General features: G+C 35.0%; 2 protein-coding genes across 6 annotated transcripts in view; both read left to right on the forward strand.

Annotated features, from left to right (window-relative positions):
• The first annotated feature begins 430 nt into the window (after positions 1 to 430).
• LOC105040707 (uncharacterized) lies at positions 431 to 8,310 on the forward strand. 5 transcript variants are annotated; one of them, XM_019849563.3, is made up of 9 exons: positions 431 to 630; positions 3,138 to 3,277; positions 4,404 to 4,577; positions 4,718 to 4,823; positions 5,129 to 5,311; positions 6,061 to 6,226; positions 6,893 to 7,235; positions 7,687 to 7,776; positions 7,977 to 8,310. In XM_019849563.3, the coding sequence occupies exons 2-8, from the start codon at positions 3,263 to 3,265 to the stop codon at positions 7,774 to 7,776; spliced, it is 1,077 nt and encodes a 358-aa protein (XP_019705122.1). In that variant the 5' UTR covers positions 431 to 630; positions 3,138 to 3,262; the 3' UTR covers positions 7,977 to 8,310. The 5 variants fall into 5 exon arrangements, with proteins under 5 accessions (XP_019705122.1, XP_010915664.1, XP_010915665.1 ...); XM_010917362.4 differs by having other exon boundaries at positions 435 to 630; positions 6,893 to 7,215; XM_010917363.4 differs by having other exon boundaries at positions 435 to 630; positions 4,413 to 4,577; positions 6,893 to 7,215.
• A 5,396-nt stretch (positions 8,311 to 13,706) lies between these two features.
• Positions 13,707 to 24,771, forward strand: part of LOC105040706 (cyclic nucleotide-gated ion channel 1) — a 36,776-nt gene continuing 25,711 nt past the window's right edge. The window contains exons 1-4 of the mRNA XM_010917361.4: positions 13,707 to 13,897; positions 15,962 to 16,085; positions 20,663 to 21,194; positions 23,182 to 23,394. Of these exons, the coding sequence (XP_010915663.1) occupies positions 16,057 to 16,085; positions 20,663 to 21,194; positions 23,182 to 23,394 (774 nt within the window). The 5' untranslated portion in view covers positions 13,707 to 13,897; positions 15,962 to 16,056. The remainder of the gene's footprint in view (positions 13,898 to 15,961; positions 16,086 to 20,662; positions 21,195 to 23,181; positions 23,395 to 24,771) is intronic.

Consider the following 24,771-nt stretch of genomic DNA (forward strand, 5'->3'; position numbering starts at 1 on the left):
CATCTCAACTAATTCAGATCTAAACAGAAATTTTTATCTATCAAAAAAAAAAAAATCAGGAATTGTCAATCAACATTTTTTTTGTTAAATTTTTGGACCACATGAATATGATCTCACGTGATGTCAGATTTGGACTATTCGGACTTCCATGGTCCGACCCGACCCAGCGTCTAGCCTTTCACGCCGAAACCGCGGTTACTATTAATGACGACCACCACTCTTCCAAAAATCTAGCCGACTTCTGCTGCTTCCGAGCCGCCGAGCCGATAAGCCACGAACCATATTATATTGCCTCATAGGCTCCACCAACTTCCGGTGTTCGCCAAAACCCAAGTATACCTCCTCTTTAGTTAAAAAAAAAAAAAGAAAGAAAAAAAAAAATCTTACTATAAGAAGATAAAATCGTCGCGTGTGTATAAATCCCAGCAGCCCAACCAAGATGGAAAGCCGTTTTTACTCTCCTCTTCCTCCTATTTCCTCTCCTCTCCCTTTTGTTGCTCGTCCGTCTCTTTCCGCTCTTTCTCCGCCGTTGGAGACGGAAAGAAAGAGAGGGCTCTGGGCGGAGTTTGGCCCAAAGAAAACCTAGAAAACTTGTCTCTTCTTATCTGCTCTCTTTCTATCGACTCCATGGTAAGCTTAGATTCGAGAAAATCTTTAGAAGGATCGGGAACGGGATTGTCCTTGACTTAGGATGGCTGATTGTTTTGCACCAACATTTTTGTCCTGTTTTTCCTTTTTTTTTTCGCTTCTTTTCGTTTGATTTCGTTTTTTTCCCCTCCAAAAGATGGGGAGACCCTGGATGATGGAGTTGAGATTAAACGATTGTTTTCGTTTTTCTACAAATAATTTCAAGTTCTTTTTTTTTTTTGTCTTGATTCAGAGAAGGTAAGAGAGTTGTGGTGGATTAGAATCTGATTATTTGGGTCTCACAAGATTGTCTTTATGTATGAGAGTGCATCTGAAGTTTATAAAGTTGGACACGCGTAGTTTGAACCATGGATGGCTTTTATTTTGATTTTTATAGGCTCCAGTTTGTCGATTTTTAATGGTCTTTTGTGGTTCTGAGATCTTTTGTCTACTATAAAAAAAAATTCCTCTCAGTATGGGAAGTAGGTAGCTTGTGATAGAGGTAGATGAGTAGCTTGCTGAAGTGCTTCAGTCAGTAACACTGTGAGCACCGTTATGAAGATTACTAATTGATTACCACAATTTCATCCCTTTGTATACAGTAGTAATCTTCTTCAAGGGAGTATGTTACTTTCTGTAGATCTTTAGATGTTTTTAGCCCCACGGTGTTTTCAACATACTTCATTTAATAGGTTGCCTTGTCCATCTAAGTGTCTACATCCATTAGCTTGGAGATCTCTAATTACTGAAGATGAAGATTTCTCCATCACAAACCTCAGTGGGACTCTCCTATATCACTGTCATATTCCTTGCAAAACGCAACTCTCGCAGGGTTTTTTTTTCAGAGAGACGCCTTGTCTATTCACGAGAAAAGAGAAAGAAGAAGAGCAAATTTGAGAATTTTATGTCAAATTAAAAATTACTCAATAATCTTACGAGGGTGAGGACAGGATGCATTTTTCTTAGATTAGGATGGTGAAGCATGGAGCTGAGAATAATCCTTTGACTTTACTTCTATGTCGCTTCATCAATATTCAAATGTGGATTGTTAGATTTTACTTTTCCAGCATCATGTTTTATGAACGAGAGGTTTTACGGTAGATGTTTCTGCTTTTTTCTTTTTTGTGTGTGTTTTTGTTCTCATTATCTCCTGTTCATAGAACTGCTCACTTGTTCTGGTCTCCTTGATTTTTTGTCATATTAATTATGCGGACAATTATGCTAGGGAATGAGATATGCGGAAATCAATCGAAATCTCGGTATTACAATTGTGCTAGTGAATGAGATATGTGGAAATCAATCAAAATTTCGGTATGAAGCATACTGTGATTACAGAGCATGTGAACCTTGGAAATAATGATTTGGGAAGCAGCCATAGGGAGGACTACGAAGGATTAACGAGTTTGTTGGTTACAACAGTAGTGTTAGGAAAGTTCCTAGCACCCTGAATATCTAGATGCAGACCCTTTCTGAATCTTGAACCATGATAGCTCCTGAATGTCTTTGTCCTTCTTTTCCATCTAGCATATTTTTGTTAATGCCATTTTCTATCATGAATCATGGCTTGATATAGACTGACTGAACCTGTATAATGCGTTGTTCATGTTTATTTCTAGAGCATTTGTTTCTCTCAAATCCATAAAATAGGATTATTCGCATGGCCATACATATAAGATTTATTATGCGTATATACATGCATATTTTAAGCTATATAAATAGTGATATTATGTTCAGTGGCAAAATGCTTCTGCAATACAAAATTTTCAAGAGACAAAACACATTATTTATTGGAACATCTATTATTAATTATACCAAAAGGTAGCAGTTTGCATATCTTGAGCTATATAACTAATTAAAATAAGTTGAGTGGAAACATGCTATTTGCAAAATAATAATATTCAAGAAATAAAACATACAAATTTATGGAACATCTGTAATTGGTTATTGAACATATTTCAACTGGAAAAGTGCAGCTCAACTGGAAACATTTCCACGGGTTCAGTAATTTAGACAGCCTTTTGATGTTCTGCATGATAAAGAAACATCTCACTGTTAAGTTATCAATTACATTTCCATTTTGGCTTCTCATTCAGATCTGTCAGTTTAGTTTTCTTTTCTATGCTACTTTTATTTGGTATGGATGTTCTTGATGCATATGAAGATACACTGAGAATATTCAAATTTGATGATTTTTATTTCTTCAGCTTTTTTTTCCCCACATATGTGAGAGTTAGTGCGTGTGCCTTGGCACAATGGTAGGTATTCTCCATTGTGACCTGTGTGTCATGGGTTTGAGGCACTGAAACAGTCTCTTTAGATGTAGGGGTAAGGCTGCATTACATCTGACCCTCCATAGGCCCCATAGAAATGGGACCTCGTGCATTGGCCATTCCTATGTGTGAAAGTTTTGTTGAATGATAAATTTTGGTCTTGACAATTTTGTTTGAACCACCAAAGCACCAGCTCATTTGATTTTTATACGGTTACTGATTTTTCCCCTCTCTCTCCAGGATAAAATCGCAATAAATATGGAGCATGTAATACTCTGAAAAATATCCTACAGTACCACAGATTGCTTAGTATCTCCACATTGGTGCATTGGGTGATCCTAGATAAACTAATGCGGTGAAATGAAATGAAGGCCTCACAGGTGAGGTGGTTGTGAGATCTACTGCTTGTGTGAATGTTTCTTGCACCGAATGGTGCAGCAACTGTCACTTCTATTGCATTATCTGTACCAAGTAACCATTTTTCCATGGAGAGTAATTAAACAGTATATATGTAAATCATCTCTAATTTAAAATCTACTTTTGCAGAAATCTGAGTCCTCAATACTATATTTACACTGCAACAAGTCCAACTTCAGAATGCTCCTTTTCCTGAATCACATTGATAAACAACCTCCATGTATGCATTCATGTTTTAGCACTCAAATTTTTATAGCAAATGCACATAATGGCATGCTATGGAGAATCTTGAATGCATTGAGACAAGATCAAACTAGTTAATTTATTTTTTTGGTAAATCATATCATCCCACCTTTTAGTTTTTAATGCTAAGAAAAATGAGCTTACAATGAGTCTTGTCTTTATGCCTGCCTTCTGCATCAGACCTTGTAATACCTCTAGCCAGGACTAAGTCTGCATGGTAAGTTATCATATTGTTTACTCATAGAAATTCAAGAACTTAATATTTGGAAGAAACTCCATGACTTCTATAAAACTTTACTCTCTACTCATGCATACAGTTGCAACAAGAAAAATAATATCGATGTATTATATAAACACACCCATTTGTCCATTGATACTGAATAAAGAACAACAATTAAAAGTAGCACTGTTTTCGGAGAGGCTGTTGGTTAAGATGTTAATTTGGATGGTGGGCTTTCTCGATTTAGATCTTCAAAGATATAATCTAGGTTTACATTTTTTTGTTTGATAGTCATTGCAATTTTGGAATCGTTAATGATGTGAGATGATTTTGCGTTGGAAAGATGTCTGTTCCTCAGACGAACCTGAATGATGTGAGATGATCAACAGAAACTGGTTGAAGCCAGTGGCACTTGTTTTTCTTTGTAAAATACATCTTATACTACAAAAAGAAGTTTGATTTTGTGGTGCAATGTAGTCACTCTACATATACAAACAGTACTGGTCGTGCATGCATGCTAAATTTTGCCGCTAATCAATATCTATTTGTAACATTATGGCTCTGTTTTTTCTTTCTTTCTGCTTCTACCATCTACATATTTTCCCCTCTTGATGGATGAAAATCAGTCTTTACAGGATCCTCAGAGCACGGCAGAATTACAGCCATCATCGCAAACTTCACATGAATTGCAAGGTAACCAGCAAAACCCTCCTACTACAGATGCTCCTGGAGCGGACTCAGGTTCAGCATCCATTGCAAGCAGTGATAACAGAAAGGTTTCTCGTGAAGATATTGAACTTGTAAGATGGCTTACTATAAGTTTCAACTAGTTCTATTATCACATCTGCTGAAGCTAATTCTGAAAAGTTAGGCCATATGAATCTGTATCTTTCCTTTTGTATTTATATGGTTACCTCCTTACTCTGTCTTATCGGTCTAGGTCCAAAATTTGATAGAACGCTGTTTACAATTGTATATGAGCAAAGGGGAAGTGGTTAGGACTCTCTCCAGTCGTGCTAGAATAGAACCTGGTTTTACAACACTAGGTAAGTCTTTTATCATAGGAAGCTTTTTTTCTTGTGATGTTTGCCCTGATTGGTCAACTATATGCTATCTAAAATTCTTAATTTTCAAGCATTTGAAAGTTTGGTTGCATGTGTATAATAAAATTATGTTTATGACTAATTGCATTTGTCTGCTTTTTGGACGTTCATGTCAGATGTGTTCCTTTTTTTTTGTTTTTAGTTTTTTTTTTTTTTTTGGGGTGGTGGGGGGGGGGGGGGGTGTGGACAATGCATCTTGACAGTACAATATTCATCTTGTTTTGGTCTGATATCCCTTTTCTTTTCAGTATGGCAGAAACTGGAAGAAGAAAACTCTGAGTTTTTCAGAGCTTATTATATAAGGCTTAAACTGAAAAAACAGATCATCTTGTTCAATCATTTACTGGAGCACCAATACCATCTGATGAAGTACCCTGTGCCACCTAAAGTTCCACTGGCTCCAATGCAAAATGGGATGCACCCCATGCCTGGTAATTTCTCTTGCTTTTTTGAGCATGACAGTTTCTTTTAATTATAGAGATTGCTATAAAATTTTGAAAGCTAGCAAGTGATCAGTGGAGTATCTTTTCTTGGTAATTTTATCATGCTTAGAATTTGTTGATAATATGATACTATTTTATTACCAATCAAAATCATGATCTGTATGAGTCTGCTATTTCCCTTTTATTTGCATCAGCTTTGTAAATTTTACCTTTGTATAATAATAACAAGAGCTCGATCATCAGTCAATATGAATATTCTTGATTTCTTTTGGGATTTTTTGCTTGTATACCCCTACAAACAGGTCTTATTGTATATATACCCTTTGAAATCACCCCACACGTGTGCTTGCACATACAGGCAGACACTGATATTCCTATTACTATGGCAACTTGATTGCATATACTGCCCTAAAAAATGTATTCATATTTGTGTTAGTGTGGCAACTCAATTATTTTCCTATCAGCTTGGAGAAGATTGTAACATGAATTGTTCTTTTTAAATTTCGCAAAACTATGTTAAAACTTCATGAAAATGTTAGCCCATGGGGTAATGGTCACCAATGTTACTGAGACAATGTTATGGCTATCCAATTTATCTTTTCCACTTATCCTTCAAAACACTCGTAAATTTATTGTTTATGCACCTATCTTTGCTATTTTCAGCAATCATCCAAATATAAAAATATTTTTACCTGCTGTTACCATTCTTATTCAATGTCAACCTGTTCGCAGTGCAGTTAATAATTTGCCTATTGGGTACCCAGTCCTTCAGCAACCTCCAATGGCAGCTACTGGCCAACCTCATGTTGATCCTATGGGTTGTGGACCATCGAGCTGTCATGTAGTTAATGGAATTCCTGCTCCAGGCAGTTTTCATCCCATTCGTATGAATTCTGGCAATGAGTAAGTGCATTTTCTCATTTCTTATTTTCTTATGATAAAATAGAATGTGGTTCACAGACCAGATTTATTTATGTTATGAGACTGTGATGGAATTTTCTACACCTCTTTTTAATTGGGGAATGACCTTTATAGTTGTAAAGGTTAGATCACAACCCTTCCATGAAGAACAAAAAGACATCAATCATCCATTTACATCTTAAGGTTTCAAAAAGCAAGAAAAGGGAGACTGGCCCTTGAGCTTTTATCTTCAGGTATTGAGCTTAGCTTTTAAAGAAATAGAGGTATCTTTCATTGGTATATGTCTATACTTCCTATGACAAAAGAACTCTACTGAAAAAATTGATTATTTCACTTAGCTTCTGGTCTTGTTAATTTAATGGGTTAGATCCATTTGATACCATCCTTGCCCAGTCATCGGCTGGTTTGTTATATGTCTTTTAGTCGATACACAACATCTATATTAGTAGATGTAGGGTGTCATTTTCTTCCCCTGACCTTACGGCCTTCTGATGGCTCTTTTAATTTTGTAAGATGTTATTTAATTTTAATGTCATCTTTCCAATTTTATTTGTACTCAACTTTAATCATAGACTTGTATTTGATTTCAATGTATCTTTGGCCTAGGGTGACATTTCTAATAAATTTTTCTTTTGAATTTTGTTGAAGCATCATGATGGACAGTGGTGCACCTGATGCAGCTTCTGTTGGTCCTCCATGTAGTGCAATGTCATCCATCTCAGAGATGGCTGTGAGTCCTGCATCAGTGGCATCAGGCAATCATTTTCCTTTCACTCCATCGGAGTTATCAGGGATGGGTATGGATGTATCTGCACTTGATACAAACTTCACATCTGATGTAGCGAACACAGGAGGGTTGCAACTAGGACCAGATGGTGGGGTTGGATCCTCCAGGGATTCCCTCAAATCATTTGGACAATTTTGGAATTTCAGTCTTACAGATCTGACCGCAGATTTCGCAAATTTGGGAGGTACTTTTGCTGCTTTAATGGTATATTACTGATTCACTTCAATTTTAAAACACTTGCCAGCAATCCTTCACGACATGTCTATCAATTCAAGGTAGCATGAAATGTGAAGGCATAATGCCAAGATTAATCGAGATATCAAAAACACTACCCTACAAAACTGGAGCAAAGTTTGCCCTACTAGTGTGTACTGACCGGTGCAGGGAATACCTTACCGTACTCAGTATGGGGGCTGTTCCAAGGGTCAGTATACCAAACTGAGTTTCATACCAAGTGCACCAACCTCGGTGCTGTGCTGACGATGTATCGGTATGAGGTCCAATGCCGAGATTGTGTACCTAGAGTTGGAGGCTCATGCGAACTTTATAAGAGACCTTCTGGTTGTGATAATATGATTATCTTGCTAATTGTTATTTAAACCTTTTTTAATTTTCTGCTTCTATTAATATCTAAGTTATGTATGATTCATGGCAGATCTTGGGGCCCTGGGAAACTACACTGGCTCTCCATTCCTACCATCAGACTCTGACATCCTCCTTGACTCTCCAGAACGGGAAGATATAGGTAAGCTGAGCCTATCATGTCCTTTTGATTTCATCTTCTCATTCAATTAGAGGATTTGTCTTGTGCCAATTTTCTAATCTCATGGGGTGTCAGTTTGGTTTCCCAAAAAGATCTTTGAGAGGATATATCATGTTCTTAGGAAGTGGCATCCAAACTCAAGGAGACGCTGATGCTTTCTATGTTGATTTTTTTTTTTTCAGTTGAGGAATACTTTGCTGATGCCATCACTGGACCCTGCTCTCAATCTGATGAAGAGAATCATAGGGAACAGGATTGATGCCGCCATTTTGCCGACTTCACTTTCTAGGGTAGACTGATCACAAGTAGAAGGCTGGCATCTCTAAATATTGAGATGTTAAAGTTGAATGAATATTCAGTTTGCCTTGGTGACTCATATTATCATGTCTAGGACAATAGCTGATGACTCCCACTGGTCTCCATGAAGTGTTGTAGAATTTTGCAGTGGCTATTCTAAATAACTGGAGAATATCCAGTGGTACACTGTGAACAATAAATAACCTCCTTCCGAGCCAATATTCTAGTGGCACGATTAATGGTTGGTTCTCTTGCATGCTATTGCTGCATATTGTAAAATGACGTCTGTCATCATCTTAACCATGTTGCATGATTAATTCTTGTGAGCTCTTTGCTCTATGGTTCAACCCATCCTTGCCAGGACTCTGAGTTTCCCTTTTTGATCTGATCATTTGGCAATTATTAGTTGAACTAGAGAACAATCATGCAAATATATGTCACCCTCTTGAAATATATAGCATCTCCTACATTCCTTTTTTTTTTTTTTTTTTTTGTGCTGGATCTATATCATTGATTCATGAATAGCCATGTTATTGAGCTGGTCTGTTGGCCAGAATTCAAGCAGCTTGAGCTGACGTTGTCCTGGTTTGTTGGGAAATATTGGTTAACTCTGATCCCCTTCTACCACCTTGGTTGTTCCCCGTTGCATTCTCCTATGTTTCTTCGTGTTCTTGCACAACTCCAATGGACATGGAATGTGAGTTGTAGCGGATGGATTTTTCAGCTCACTGATCAATTATAAAGGTGAAGACCAGCAACAAATGGCGGCGGCCTTGTTCTGCACCTTCTTCTTAAAATGGGAATAGTCGTACCAACAAGAGCCATGACAGGTAAAGGCAGCAGCCACATTTTGGTTAAAATCTCTTGGTAGCTTTTTGTTGGCTTGCAAGTGACAGGTTATAGTTGTAGTTGATTGAAATTGAGCTGCATGCATCCAAAAGAAGTTTTTGGGTGTTTGCAATTGCAATCGTAGGCTATATTTTAATTACCAAAAAGGTCTAAATTTGTAATTGTAAATGTAGCAAAAAGTGGATGAAGTTCCAATTAGAAGATTTTGCAGGCCGCAGTTGTGGTTAGCTTCAATGAATTGTGGGTGCCCAAAACAAATTTTTGAAAGCTTGTAATTCCACCTGTAAACTCCAATTCAACTGCCAAAAAAGGCTGAAACTGTGTGATTCAAATTACAGCCAAAATCAGCCACAGCTCCAATTACAAGATTCCTTGTAACTGAGAAAGCTCTTTCAGACAGCTCGCCTGACCAAGTTTAATCTTTCTTTTTCTTTTCCATTGTGTCCTTGCAGTAGAGGTATAATACCATCCTACAATAGTGATAGAGCAACAGTAACAATAGTAGTTGTAGTAGTAATAATAGTATTACAACAATAATATACTATAATAATATTATTATCATGATATTATAATAATAGTTAAAATTGTATATAATAAAATATATTTTGTAAATATATATTATATTCTCAAATTATTTTATATTGATGTGATTATTGTTGTACTAATCTAATGATAGTATAATAGGAATATTAGTTGCCTTTATAATTATAAAAATGATATGATAAATATTATACTATAATATAAAATGGGAATAATAAACTTTTCAGATGTAATCTTACTAGCTCAATTACAGGATCACCATATCCCTTTCCACATTAAATAACTAAATATCATTATATTTGTAGTTTTCAATTATAGACAACTAAACCAGACCCCTTTCTACAGCTACAATTCTAATTGCAAGCAATTGCATTGCAGCCTATAATCGAGTTGAAAGTAAAACAATAACTGCTTAAAGAAATGCATCAAATGCATGGAAGCCTACTGCCCATCTTTCCCGGCCATAATTGACAGACATGCATGGATAGTCATTACATCAATTCTTAGATGTCAACATTCAAATAAAATAGGCAATCACATCCCATGGGATCAAATTTTCAGACTTCTATTTTTTTCCCTTTGATTAAAGGATAGAAAAATAACCAAAATTCATAAATGCTATATTTGGTTCATAGAAATGATGAAAAATCAAAATAGAAATAATAATAGAACAAGAATGCAAGGTAGGGAATTGGGAGCACAATTCCCCTTCCGTTGATGGGACACAAAATGAAAGAATGCATGGAAAATGGATAATAATTCTATCATAATATTTAATTTAGCTAGTTATATATTAGTATATAATTAATTTTTATGTTATTTATCTAAATATATCATTGAATAAAGAGTATAAATAAATCTTGTAATAATAATCATTTAAGTCTTCGACTGTATTGTTGTTCCAATATGATAAACTTTTTATCCGATAAGTATTGCGAGACTAATGATCATTATTTTAATTTTTAATTTATTTTATTTTTAGTTAATTATGACATATAATTTTGATATGCTCTTTATTTTTCATTTTTATCAACTTTTTTATCAAATAATTGTATTTATATTTGATATTCTAAATTTAATATATTAATTATGACTTTAAAATTTAATTATAATTTTAAGCATTTTGTTTCCCTTTTTTTTCATATTTTATATTTTTAATTAAAAAAATTTGTATTTTATATCACATTGATATATAATTATTCTTTTAATATTTCTATTTTATATTTTATATTCTAATTTATTATTTTTAATCTTATCTAATATATTATTGTTTTTATTTAAAATTAGTTAACTAAATTTTTTCATTTATGAATATGTATTAGATCATGCTCATTTGCTAGTATATAACACACAAAAAATCTTTTAAATAGTCATAATAATAATAATATAATGCATGTTATTTGATATTTCCATTATTTTTTAATAAAAATTTGTTTCAATATTAATTATATCATTTATTTTATTTATATATTAATTACTAATAAGTAACTGATATTAAATATATTTTTATTAATATTTTTTGTTATAAAAATTATTAATCAGTTAATTATTAAATAACTCCCCTCTCTCGACTGGCGTTGATGGCGTTGGATTGCAACGTTACGGCAGTGGAAAAAAAAAGAGCATACGACCTTCCATATTTCTTCACCAAAATCATCGCCTCATGCAATGTATGATGTGAATCACGAGATGCCTGCCAAATAAAACTTGCAGGAAGATGTTAGCCAGCATCCAATTGTCAAAAGTATCTCCTTTTAGAATAAAATTCGAGAGAAAACATATAGAATATTCCATCAAAGGTTAGTTAAGGTTGTTTGACGCCGGCCTTGAGGTCTGGAAGCAGAGACGTTGGTCCAGCCGAAGAAATGTCAGCTATGTGTTTTTTTTTTTTTTTTTCTTTCCCTCTACAGACTTGCATACTTTCCGGTCTCCTCCTCTTTGTGATTCTTTTTCGTCCTTTACGTCCGCCGAACTAAACGGCATTCCCCATCCAAGAGAAACCCCACCGAAACTTTTCCGCCCCCCACCTTCTTCTGCAAGCTAACACGTGCATAAACATCCACAAAAAATCCAATTACTGGACGAAGGGATGGCTCTAATTTCCACCACTCAAGCATCTGATTCGCCCCGCCTCTCTGACGCCACCTCCCCACTTCCACCCTCAAACAACTTCGCTGGAACGTAACCTCTCTAGCCAGCGTCCAATTGGTGCTTGGACCAGGTCCAATAGACCTCGCCAAATCCCACGGTGGATGACATATATTTATGGATGATATGGAGCGGATGGTCAATATCCATATCTATTCCATGATTAAAATTTATTTTATCTATATCTCTCTCATATCCACCTAAGATCAGATCCAATAAAGATACAAATTGAATTGGATGGGATAGGCAAGAGAGAATGAGTTGGATTGGATGTATATAAATATTAAAAAATAATTATAATTTTAAATAAATATATATATATTAATATTATATTGAATTGGATTTAGAGCCAGATATATTATTATCCATATCTATTCAAATCCACTTCGGATATTTTCTCTAGAATCTATAGATCGAATAAAATCAATCCCATTCGGTTCATATTTAATTGAATTTCCGATGAATTGTCTAAAATTATCATCCCTAAATATAATCAAATTATTTATTTTATTTATTTTTATACTACTAACTTATATAAAATATTTTATTATTATTATTTTATATTATAAATATTGTTAATCAGTTGGTCACCAAAAAAATTTCATTCATTTCCTATTGATGGGGATGGCCATTCCTCTCATTAGGAGTGGAATCCATTTTTCCGGAATACTAGAGAAATCACGATTCTATTACCTAATGCCATACCAAATATCGGAATGACGTTAGAAATGAAAATTTTTTATTTTGCTTCAACAATTATTTGAGCCAATTTAATGTAATAGAAGATCGTGAACCTATAAAACAAGAACAAAAAAAAATTTAAAATACAATGCAAATGGAGAACAAACAAAAGAGGGATTTATGGGGATAACATGTCACATTTATAATAGCCAGCACATCAACAAACTTACAGATACTTGAATCAGAAATGAGAAAAACAAGATAACTGAAGGCCGAATAGAAAAAAATGGATTGAAATTTTTTTTTATGATTAATTAAAAATAAATTATTATATAATAAATTATTTTTTTATGATCAATTATACATATATATATATATATATATATATATATATATATATATATATATATATATATATATATATATGTATGTATGTATGTATGTATGTACATACATATGTATATACACACACACACACACATATATATATATATATATATATATATATATATATATATATATATATATATATATATGTGTGTGTGTATATATATACACATGCATACATACATATATACATACATACACACATACACACGTATGTATATATATACATATGCATGTATATATATGTACATATATACATATGTATATATGTATGTATATATATATATATATACATACATATATATATATACATACATATACATATACATACATACATACATACATACATATACATATATACATATACATACATATATACATACATACATATATATATATATACACACACACACGTATGTGTACTGGTAAATATCCCATAAATGTCCCGCTTTAAGAATCCGGCATATATATATATATATATATATACATACATACATACATACATACATACACGTGTGTGTACCAGTAAATATCCCATAAATGTCCCGCTTTAAGAATCCGGCACGTACTCTCAAATCAAGATGACTGGATGATGGGGTTTTGGGTTGTATCGTTGGCTAGAAAGAATAAATGGCCTTCTTTCGTATCGCCGACCATTGGATCGCGCTCCGCACATCTCTCAAAGCACTCAAACTTGTTACGGTACAGCTCCCGAAGCGACCATGGCGCGATCGAACGGTGGATTCGCGCGAAGCTACAATTGGGATGGTGACTTGGGAGCGATGCTGCGACTCGTAAAAACTAAAAAAGAACTAAACCAGCCAGGATAACTCATAACAGGCAGTTTATGGATATCATATCCCGGTTCTTGTAAGCAATCAGCCAATGGCTGCCCTCCCGTGACTGACCTTGACGGCGTTGGACAGCAGCGTTGTGGCAGTGGGGCCTGTCGCGGGCCCAGTCTCCAGCTGTCGGTCCGAGCGGACCAAGCCTCCCGTCGCTCCGACGACCCAAGAAGTCTCGGCGAAGCTTCCTCCTTCAAAGTCTAAACACTGGCGACATGTCTCAGTTTAAAAAATAATCGGAGATCGACACGTCGACCGGAGAAGAGAAGGGAAGAAGTGGTAAACCCCACCGTTTCGGCGAGCGATTGCGAGACTTCTTCCTCTCGGTCCCTCCTCCGATCGGCGAGAGATAACGGGTATTCTTCGTCTCCCCTTCCGTGTAGTCCTCTGCTAGGGTTCCGTCTCCTGATCCCCGAGTTTCTTGGGAGTTCCGTCTTGGATTCGTATTTTTTCTTCGATTCTTTTCTTTTCCATGTTCTCCCTTTCTTTTTGATCTTTTCTTTCTGTTTCTTTCTTTTTGATCTTTTTGCTCTCTTTGTTTTGCTGCCTATTTTTAAGAAATGCAAATTACTTTAATACAGATAATAAATTCTTTGTTTCTAGTGTGCCTGTTTGATGGGACAAAGAGGATTTAGAGCAAGATTTAAAGAAATCTGTTCCAAGTTGGAGTTTTTAGGTTCAAACATTATGATCAGAGTATGCTTTGTTGTTATGGTTCTAGTTTTTAGTAGATTTTTTTCGACCAATGGCCTAAAACCCGTCTCGCTAGCTTTACTTACTGGCGAAAGGGCTGCTTAAAAAACTGGAAATGGGTCCATTGACCCTGCTGGACAGGTGAATGGGAGTATAGAGACTTGAACTACTTACCCGCCCCTTGATTTCTGATGGTTTTGATTGCTTGTTGTGATGGCTTCTACCATTCTAATCAAAATCTTAAAGCATTAATTGATGAGGTTTCCTTTTAAACGTTACTTAATAATAACTTGAAGGGAATTATAGCAAACACATGACCAATACTGAAGAGACTAGTTCATTAAAAAAGGAAATTTATGAATGGAATTCAAAAATGAATATGTGACCATAAATAGTATCCGAGATGAGAATTATCTTTGTAGTTTCCCTTGGCTCTGCCAAAACTGATCGGCGCAAGAGAGAATATGGCTAATGGAAGGCGCAAAAATTCAATGTGCTGACCATCATGTTGATTACCCTAGCCTAATAACAAAGATGAAACGTGTAATCTTATAAAAAAATGCAGATCACTTAGCATGTCAGATATTCGGGTGCTTTTTGAATTCAAAGATTTCGATACTTCATGTTGGGTGTTCAAGTGTCCTAACATTAAAATGATTAAGCAGTCATGTAGAACACAGTATGATAACACATTTGCACGTCATTCAGCTTTTTGCTAAAGAATGCATGTTGGGCAAACCTCCGTGATTTAGGATGTTGCTTGATCCTACATATTTAGCCATTAAATAGTACTGTTTTGGATCAAAGTTTTGTTGTATTGTGCTTTAGCAGAATTTTTTTTTCAGCTATGGGACTGTGAGGCACCTAATGGTCTATCGTTATTGTGACAAAATTTCTCAAGAGCGCCTGGAGAGCATTAGCCAATTTTTGACTCAAATGACTTACCCAAGCAGAAGAAAACTATTATGAAAAAAATGACTTAATCCAATCAAAACAAATGATGCGGTGCCAGAGTTCAGGTCAAGAAGTCTCCGTACAAGATTGAACCCTTTTCTTTGGCAGATGGAGGCTTGTGCTTGAAATTGCATATGTTTTACATGGGTAACATGCTTTTTAGATGCTTGATAACTGGGAAGCATGCTATCTGACATGAAAGAAAGTTTAACATATTTCTTTAAATGGCAAGAATGCACAGTTCTGAGCCAAGTGGCTTGATACACCTTGTTGCCCCATGTGCATGGTTTGAATTGGAACTTTGACTGGATTTTCCCAGCATGAAAGATGCTCAACATAATAAATACCTTCCTGCAGACATTGAAGACTTCATACTTGCTTCCATGCACTAACGCATCGTGTTTTTATGTGGGCTACTCTAGTGTTGCAGTTGCTATAAATTTCAGTCTTTATGTTGGCCTCTTTCCTTTTTCTTTTATCAACACTCACGTATTGAAGCTGCATAATTTGGTGAACCCAATAATTATTTGTATAGCCCTATTAATGTGTCATGTATTCTATCAAACTGAATATGCATAGAGCTGAAAAATTACACTGGAAGAATGAGCATACATATTGTTTTCGCAGCACTTAATATTTCTCCAATCCTTCTTGACATGCTCTATCTCATTTACTTTATAGCATTTATACAGTGCTTGGTTGCAACTCAGTTACATTACTAGTTTTTTAGTTGTCCTTTTCTCAAGGTTGATATGAGTGATTTCTGATGGCAGTCAGAGAGCATCCACAATATGGAACGTTGTCATATTTGAACGCCTAAAGTCTGGGTTTCTTATATGGGCATATATTGCAATAGAAAACTGAAGTAATGAATCATCAGGAAGAGAAATTTATGAGGTTAGTCTTTTTCATCCCTGGTGTCAATGCATGTCCATCTCTTGGCCCTCTTGCTGATTTCAATTCCTAACTTTTGGTTAACAAAATAAAAAATCTGCCCACATTACTCATAAGGAAATAACTGGTATTTTGCTGGTTGCTAGTGTTCAGAGCATGGATAGGAAATACAAGATTTTTATTCCTCAATGCAGCATTGAAGACGTTCTATTTTGGTGGACCGCTAGACCTCAATTTTGCAAGCTGAAATTTCTGGAATTGAAATTATTTTTTGAAACTGGTATTTGGAGCTAAACAGTTCTTTTTTGTTAAGTTTATTTCTGATGTTGAACAATCAAAAAGAATTCTTTTAGTGTATGGGTATAAAAAGAACACTTGACCAGCAAAGTCTGATCTTGTTTGTTCTTTGTTTTAATTAAATGACACATAATCAAATTAGGAATAATTAAACCATTTCTTTGCTCATCTTCATCAAGAATAAAAATGTCACACCAAGTTCTTGAGCAATGTTGTCAATTAAGATAAAAACCAACCATTTAATTAAGTTAATAGTACATTTGCATAGCAAAATGCATTTATAGGATCTACAATTTAATCTGGAGGCAATTTTGACTGTAGACCTTATATAAAACAAATTCTAGCTAAAAATAATCTTGGTGGTTAAAGAAAAGTGAGCAAGGTATTCTTAATTTTGTTGGGATCATTCAAGGCCTGATAACTTTATCAAATCAGACTGCTTGTCTCAATTTAATGCTTAATATATTCAGCTTATTGTATTATCAAGTGAGTCTGTCAAACATTGCAATGCAAGAGAAAACATTTTGCACAAAGAAGTATGCTGAATACAAAAATTTAAGCAAAGCATTATGCTAATTTATTGCCTTATGTCTTCTTATTGTCGGATAATTAGTTAGATTAGTTGAAGACCTGAAGCTTAGGGAGCATTTTTTTCTTTTTGGGGTGGGGTGGTAATTATTTTGTTTTATTTTTTTCTTAGTTGTTTGATGCATAACATAGAGTGTGGCCCTTGGTGTAAATATGAGGTTGCTCCATTGTGAACTAGGTGTTACAGGTTCGAAACATGGAAAGAACCTCTCCACACATAGGGGTAATGCTACTTGCATCTGACCCTCCCTGGACCCTATAGTGGCGGGAGCCTTGTGTACTAGGATGCTTTCTTAGTTTGATTCATAACATGTAAAGCTAAAAATAATGTTTTCTAGATCCTAGGTATGCTGAGAAATAAGAGTAATGCTTTGTCATGTTTTTGGGATTAGAAGCTGCTGGTGGAAGACTCAATTAGCCATTTGGTCAAGATAATACGGACAAAAGAGCCAGGCATAAGGACAAATGAAGGCCCTTTTTTCTTTAAATCTGGATCTCACTTCACATTCAAGATATGGGTGTAAAGTACCTAAAAAGTTGTCATTATTCTTTCTCATGGGGATTGCTACCAAGTATGTAGCAGTTTCCATCTTTAGAACAATATACGGTAATCTTAAAATTTAATATTGCTATTGAGGAGATCACATGGGTTAGTGATTATATAGACTCTTAAAATGGTCTAAAGAGGAAGGTTATCTAAAAAGAGGAGCTTGTGGATGTGGTCTGCCTTCTTGGCATTATCAATCAGGTCAAAACCTCTCTCTCTCTCTATTTTTTTTTAATAAAAAAAAGGTAAAAAAGCTGAAAAAGTGGAAAGTCCACCCTGTTTCAATGTACAATATATAACAAAAAGAAACAAAACAAATGCAGCAAGGAGGGTGGGAGAGAGTTCAGAAATGCAGAGAGAGAGAGAGAGAGAGCAGCAAAAGAAATCAAACAGCCCAACCAACAAGCATAGGAAGCAACTAATGTCTCAAAGCTTGAATGCAAAAACCAAAAAGAAATACTTTAAGGGGAAACCTTGCCATCATTATTTCATCCTCATCAAGTTGAAAATGGATATTCTGCTGTCTCCTCTGGAGGAACAGAAAGTGGCTTCTTTTATTTTTCACTAAGCAAACAGCTGCCTCAGTCAGGTCAAACTACCTTCATTGTTTTGGTGGGAAGTTCTTGATATCTAAGAATTCTGCCTGTTATTGTTTTGAGTCTTCTGCTTGTTTCATTACAAAAAAAACAAGGAACAGAAGGCCCTTTTATTATCATTAAAAGAAAATGCAAGTAATTGTAATTGCAGTTTTTAACTACATCCACTATTAATTTGCCTGTCCACATACAGATAACGACCGGACAGTTCCTACCTCTAAGTTGCTCTTAATACCATATTTGGTTCTTATAATCCTTTTTAACCACTACAATGTCGCCCCTGTTCTATCAAGTTAGCAGATGACAAAAGTAAGGGTTGCAATCTCAGGTGCATCAGCCCTTACTGACTAGTACATAGTGTATTGGCTATGAACTGGTATAATAGGAGTTGATATGCTTTAGTCCTTGGCAAACACAAACTGAACCCTGTCACTATATTATGTTGTATATAGGTGTGTTGACCTTGAACCACTCAGTACACTTTCTTTTCCCCCTCTCATTTCTATTAAGGCACATTGAGGTGTGCTACCCCTTATTGAGGATTTTACTGTGCTTGCTAGCCATTGATACAGTACCAGTCCTTGAGATTTGAATCCTTAGATGAAAGAAAACTTATAATCGCCCTAATTTCATATGATCAATGGTGTGTGGAACTTATTTTAGAAATTTACAATTGCATGATCCTGATCATTATTTGATGGGCAAGTGCTTTTCCCAACATTAGGTTATCTTTACTTGGAAATTGTCGTTTATCCCTCCCTCCTTTCCTCTGTGTATGCATGCTTGTGCATGCACATGCAACTCCTAGCACTCATCCTCATATTTGTCTCCCTTACAATCTTGGCATTGCTGTCATCATTTAAGATTTCTTCTGCCTACACCATTATAGTCCAGCCAAAATTTCTTTCTAATCTTTTGTTGCTGACCTCAACTGTTGAACAAGGCATAAGGCCTGGTCTATGAGTATTTGGTGAGAGGAGAGAGATAAGTTAGTGGAGTAGAGAAAATATTACCTGCTTAAAGGCCTGAGGTCATTTGGTAAGAGGTGGGATCATGTAGGTCCACTGTAAGCTACTCAGCAAGAAATTGAGTGAACCTGAGGGCATGCCATTAAAAACAACTCATAATATGAATGAAGGGGAAAAACATTCTATATGGTAAACCATATATTTGTTAGTACGATATGACAAGCCAATAAGAAAGGAGCGTACCATTGGTAGGCAACATTCTGTTTATGCCTTTAATGTATTGCCCAGAGATATATGTACTTTAGAAGCAAGGATGTCTTTCCATCCTCTTTTGTATCTATAACTTTGTACTATCTTTAGTTTTTGTTCTAAATTAGTTGTGGACTTGGTGGTGAGCTTCCACCTTTTGCTTGCCACTTCCTCCTCTCCCCACCATAAAATATATTTGAGAACGAGCAAATGTCAATTCAGGAAGATGATATCACATTCTATCTTAGTTCAAATTATAATTGAACCCAAGAATATACTTAAATTTACCCATCCTTGGTTTGCTTCTGTGGAATCCATTATCAGTGTTCTCCATCATAATATCATATTTCAAGAATCCAACTTTGGCTCAAATTTTGTAGAAAAACATAGATCCAAATAAAGCAAGAGTATGCTTCCATTCCATGATATTTATTCTATATACTGATTGGGTTTTAACCTTTTCTACTTGTTAGTGTTGACTGCCTTTGTAACTTGCACCAATTATGATAAGTTGAAATGGATTTATTTCTTTAAGATACATTTCTATTGTTTCCTATTATAATATCATATTTGGAGAGTTTAAGTTTGAGTATTTGACTCATAAACCATATAAAGAAAGAGATACCCCAATTAGTGAGTTGTGTTTGTAATACAGGATGAGTTTTAAACTCTCCTACTTGCTTGTGATGACTGTCTTCTTTACTTGCACCAATCATGGTTAGTTAAAGCGAATCTTTTTTTGCCTGGCCAAGTGAGTCGAGTGCTAATGATTGGAAAATAATATTTATTTTGCTGATGTTTCAGATATCCTATGATCTTAATTTCAAATCTTTTAATACGCAAAATTTTTTTATGCATACTACGTACACTTGATAACAAACCAAGCCATATAGACAATCATTTCAACAATGCTGTCTGCACCTATAAACTAATACTTGCTTTTGCTAAACCCATCTCATGTATGAGGTGGGATTTCCACAAGACAGTCCAGATTTAAGAAGTAGAATGAAGAGGGATATTTAGATAGTTCACAATGCTGGAAAACTGGTCCAGAAGCACTTTGGAAAGACTAGGTTTATTTTAGCCATGAACCTTTTTTGCTTATTAAACAGCCATCTTACCTTTGTGAGAATTGTGAAGCTTTAGTCATGGTTCTCTGCTTTTTCATATTCCATGCTGCTATCTTATGTTTTTAGATGCAGATAATGGCAACATATATATAATTTTGCTCGTACATTATAAATTGATAGTGATTATAATGATACTTCAGTCTTTGCCATATGTTTTTCCTGGCTTGCAATGGGCCTCTTGTTGTACTGATTCCTCTAAGTGCAGGCTGCAGGACTGGAATTCAGAGCGGTCCCTGAGTTCAGAGAGGACATTTTCAGGGAAAAATCGGATAACATGTGGTTCGGTAATAAAGATAATTCAAAGAGGATTTGAATGGATCAGAAACATTTTTGGCTATCAGTCTTTAAGTAATCCATCTACAGAGCAAATAAAGTCTAGAAAGAAAATTCTTGATCCTCAAGGATCATTTCTTCAAAAATGGAACAAAGTATTTGTCATATCCTGTATAATTGCAGTGTCTGTCGACCCCTTGTTCTTTTACATCCCAGTAATCAATGATGAGGGCAACTGCCTTGAATTGGATAGAAAGTTGGAAATCACAGCAAGCGTCTTGCGTTTCTTCACGGATATTTTCTATATACTTCATATCATTTTTCAATTTCGAACTGGTTTTATTGCTCCTCCATCTAGAGTCTTTGGAAGGGGTGTTTTGGTGGAAGATCCGTCGGCAATAGCCAAGCGATATATATCATCATACTTCCTAATTGACATTCTTGCTGTGCTTCCCCTTCCTCAGGTACTGGATTTACTCTGATGTGCATTTATTCTGTGTATTCCTGTATATTGCAGCCAACCTATTTAGTTACAGGTTGCTATCTGTTCTTTTTTATATGAGTTTTTTTGTTTTGGTTACATGCATGTTTCAGATTCAAAACTAATGTTTTGCAAAAATTGTGAAACATGATATCATTGTTCCAAATTAAACTTTTGGTTGCTTTAAAATAGTATGATTGTATAACCTTTTGTAACTGATACATTATCTGGACATACAAACTTCATTATGACACTAAAAGAAACTTCCAAATGACTTAAAAATAATAACTACGTGATGAGATTTTTATAGACGCTAAATTTCCTAGATGGTCATCCCTCGATCATAATTTGTAAAATATCCAATTTAGTGTCTTCAAATGACTTCCTATGTCCTTAGTTTGATTCTGAACTAAACCTGCAAAAATTGGCAACAGTAGTCTCTGCAATTTAATTGTTGAATTATCAACCAATTTCTTTTATTCTTGATCCATTATTATCGACCACCACCTTGAAAATAAATCCCTAGTGATTGTTCCTATTAATTAAACAAAGTGAAATCGAACTTAAGCATTTGCGGAATGATCAATGCATTTCTTACAATATCGAGGTTGGTTAGAGAAGTCCAAATTGTTTCAAAATCTGATGTTTACCCTTCCAAAGTTCTGCCATTGAAGTGTTTATCAAACCACTGACATTCTGTGCATTAGTGAATCTATGAAGGAAGCCTGTATATCTATTAGCTAATGCCATGTGTTGGAGACTGTTCCAAAGATCACATAATCTTCCCTGAAAAGTGTTTTTTTTTTAAAGAAAAAAAAATGCTGTCTACCCTCTTCTCTTGTTTTATTGTTTAAGCCTTCTCTTTTCCTTCATATTTCCTAACTTATGAATCTATAGCAAACGGTCCGTTTTTTCAGATATTACAAATTGCAATGGCTCTTTTTTAGCTTCTTTGGTCTTTATGTTTCTATCTTGTATACAAACTGTTGAGAATCTCACACCATCCACTGGCATTGAGTGGAAATTTTCTGATTGTTGGACCCCGACCTTTGGAAGTGTGTAACTCCAGAATGAAAGTCCTTTTCCACTTAGGAAGCGTGGTAACTCCAGAATGAAAATCCTGACTCCAAAAGTACAAGAACTCCTGTTTCTTGTGTACTCCTCATAAGAGTCCTATAAAGAGTTATTTTGTTGTCATTGTGTTTACTAATTTAGCTACAATGTTCTGCAATTTGTATTTTTTGCAAATTGGGCACTTTTTATAGAAAGATATTGGCATTTTTGGATCTATGAAAGATGAAAGAATTAAAAAGAATTTCTTTACTCAGCTTTGTTAAAAAGAAGGATGGTTGCAAGTCAGTGGCTTAAAAAGGCAATATCTTGTTCTTTCTTATATTATGTTTGAGCAGATGCAATAAGTGGAATGATCTGGCTTGGAATGATTAGGTGCATAGAATTGAATATATAATGCTCTTTTTGCAGGAGATTTATTCTGAAGCTGATGTTCTGTCAATATATTAGTCCCAGCTGACAAATCTCAAAATGTTTCAACAATGTTTTCAACTCATTTCCCTCAAAATTATGCCATTGCTGCATGTGATATTTTGTTTATTGGGCTGAAAAATTCCGGAGCTCCAGTCACTTTCATGTAGTTTCTTATTTGATTGATCTATATACTGCATTTATACCCATTGTTGTTATTCTGATACTGGTTATAATTCTCCATTTTCTGTTTTGGTTCATATGGTCTCATTTGCTTCCTTTTGTTTATCAAATTCATAATTTGCTTGCAGAAATTTACTTCAACATCGTTTTGGTTTTTGTTAGCTTTGACTTCGAAGGTCTTTTTCACCCCCACAGACTTAAGATATCAGAATCTAGTCAGGATTACTCATCTTGTTCTGGTGGGAATGCTATTTGTTTCCTTGAGAGGTGCTAATGTTTGTTGATGACATGTTTTTTCTGCTCAGGTGGTTGTATTGATCATCATACCCAGATTGAAAGGGTCAGCACTTCTCAATGCAAAAAATGTTTTGATGTTTATCATTATATGCCAGTATGTGCCAAGACTTGGTAGGATCATGCTATTATATCTTGATGTTACAAGATCTGCTGGCATAATTACTGAAACAGCATGGGCTGGGGCTGCTTTAAACCTTTTACTTTATATGCTTGCAAGTCATGTAAGTCCATGTATCTTGGCTTTTTCTTTGTGATTCTCTCAAATACTATTTTATTTTTCTTTCTTTCTTTCTTTTTTTGTATCTACTGATACCAATTCCTGCCACAGTGCTACTTTTGCTTATTTAAGTTATTATTGTTTTTTAATCTCTGGCGGTCCATGAATGGACAACATGGAATATAATCTACATAATGTAAGGAAAAGTAAATGCAAGGGCATATTGTATTCATATTTTAAATAATTGTCATGATTAAAACTTGCTTTTTCCCCCCTCTTGTAGGTCTTATACTATTGAAGCCCTGTGCTACCCCCACTGTTAAATGCTGGTGTTTTATTCGCAAAAATTGAAAAGGGTTGAGCAAGAATATATTAACTGAGCTTTGGCAAGGATGAAGAATGGAGTACCATGGGGCTATATGCTAGTAAAATAAATTTGGTGTAGGCTAGTGTGGATAAGTGCACTATTGCATATTCAGTCTCAGATGTCACACTATGAAGTTATCGAGGAACTATTGGATCTTAGCCAGAAAGACCAACCATCAAGTTTATTATTTAGTTAATTGATGACAAACGCAAAAACCTTACAAAAGAATTTTCCTTGTCTTGGAGATAGGAAACAACTTTCCTGGAGTGGTTGTTAGGTAACATTGAGGAGAACATATGTTGCATCATGAAACAGGATTCACTAAAGATTTGAAGAAACTAACATTTTGCTGCTTTGTATGGGATATTTATCAAAGAGACTATTAAATTTGCAGTTTGCAATTTGTAGCATGGCTTGCCAGTCCTGACATTTAGTTCAATCTCTTTATAGTTGTTGACTTGTTATAATATCTGATTGCTATAGTTTTAGAAGCTGCTCTTTGTTTTATTTTCAGACAGACAAAATCATGATTAATGAGTATAGGAGAAAGTACCATGAAAATAATCTAAGGGCCTTAAAAGAGACTAAAAATTAATGCAAATTAAACAGTATATCTATGCTCTCCTAGTGCAAAGATACTGAAATTTGAGGTAACAACCTTTATTACGTGTTTCTCTAGGTTGGTTACTTCCAACATCTTAACTTATAGAGAACACTTAGGGAGACAATTGAAGATTGCCTTATTACACAAGAACTGGTTGATGAAAGAGATCACTTCTGACAGTTGCGTGAATGCGACAAAGTATATAAACATTGAACTGAAGCCATCTTTTAACTTTTAGACCAAAAGGGGCTACATGTGGAAAAGCATATGTTAGGAATGAAGTGCCTTATTCAGTTCATAAATGTCATGGTAAATATATCATGGTAGAGTGTTGTTTTCAGATTAGTGAGTTAAGGCTTCCAAGGGCATCGGAGATTTTTTTTTTTTTTTAGATGGCTTAGATGAGTAGT

This window comes from Elaeis guineensis, chromosome 3 (assembly GCF_000442705.2).
Source record: "Elaeis guineensis isolate ETL-2024a chromosome 3, EG11, whole genome shotgun sequence".
Lineage (NCBI taxonomy): Eukaryota > Viridiplantae > Streptophyta > Magnoliopsida > Arecales > Arecaceae > Elaeis > Elaeis guineensis.

Excerpts from the sequence above, each read along its gene's own strand:
- LOC105040707 (XM_010917362.4), top strand. Across the intron at positions 6,227-6,892 it reads CGTATGAATTCTGGCAATGA|CATCATGATGGACAGTGGTG; the intron begins GTAAGTGCATTT and ends ATTTTGTTGAAG. Across the intron at positions 7,777-7,976 it reads TCCAGAACGGGAAGATATAG|TTGAGGAATACTTTGCTGAT; the intron begins GTAAGCTGAGCC and ends TTTTTTTTTCAG.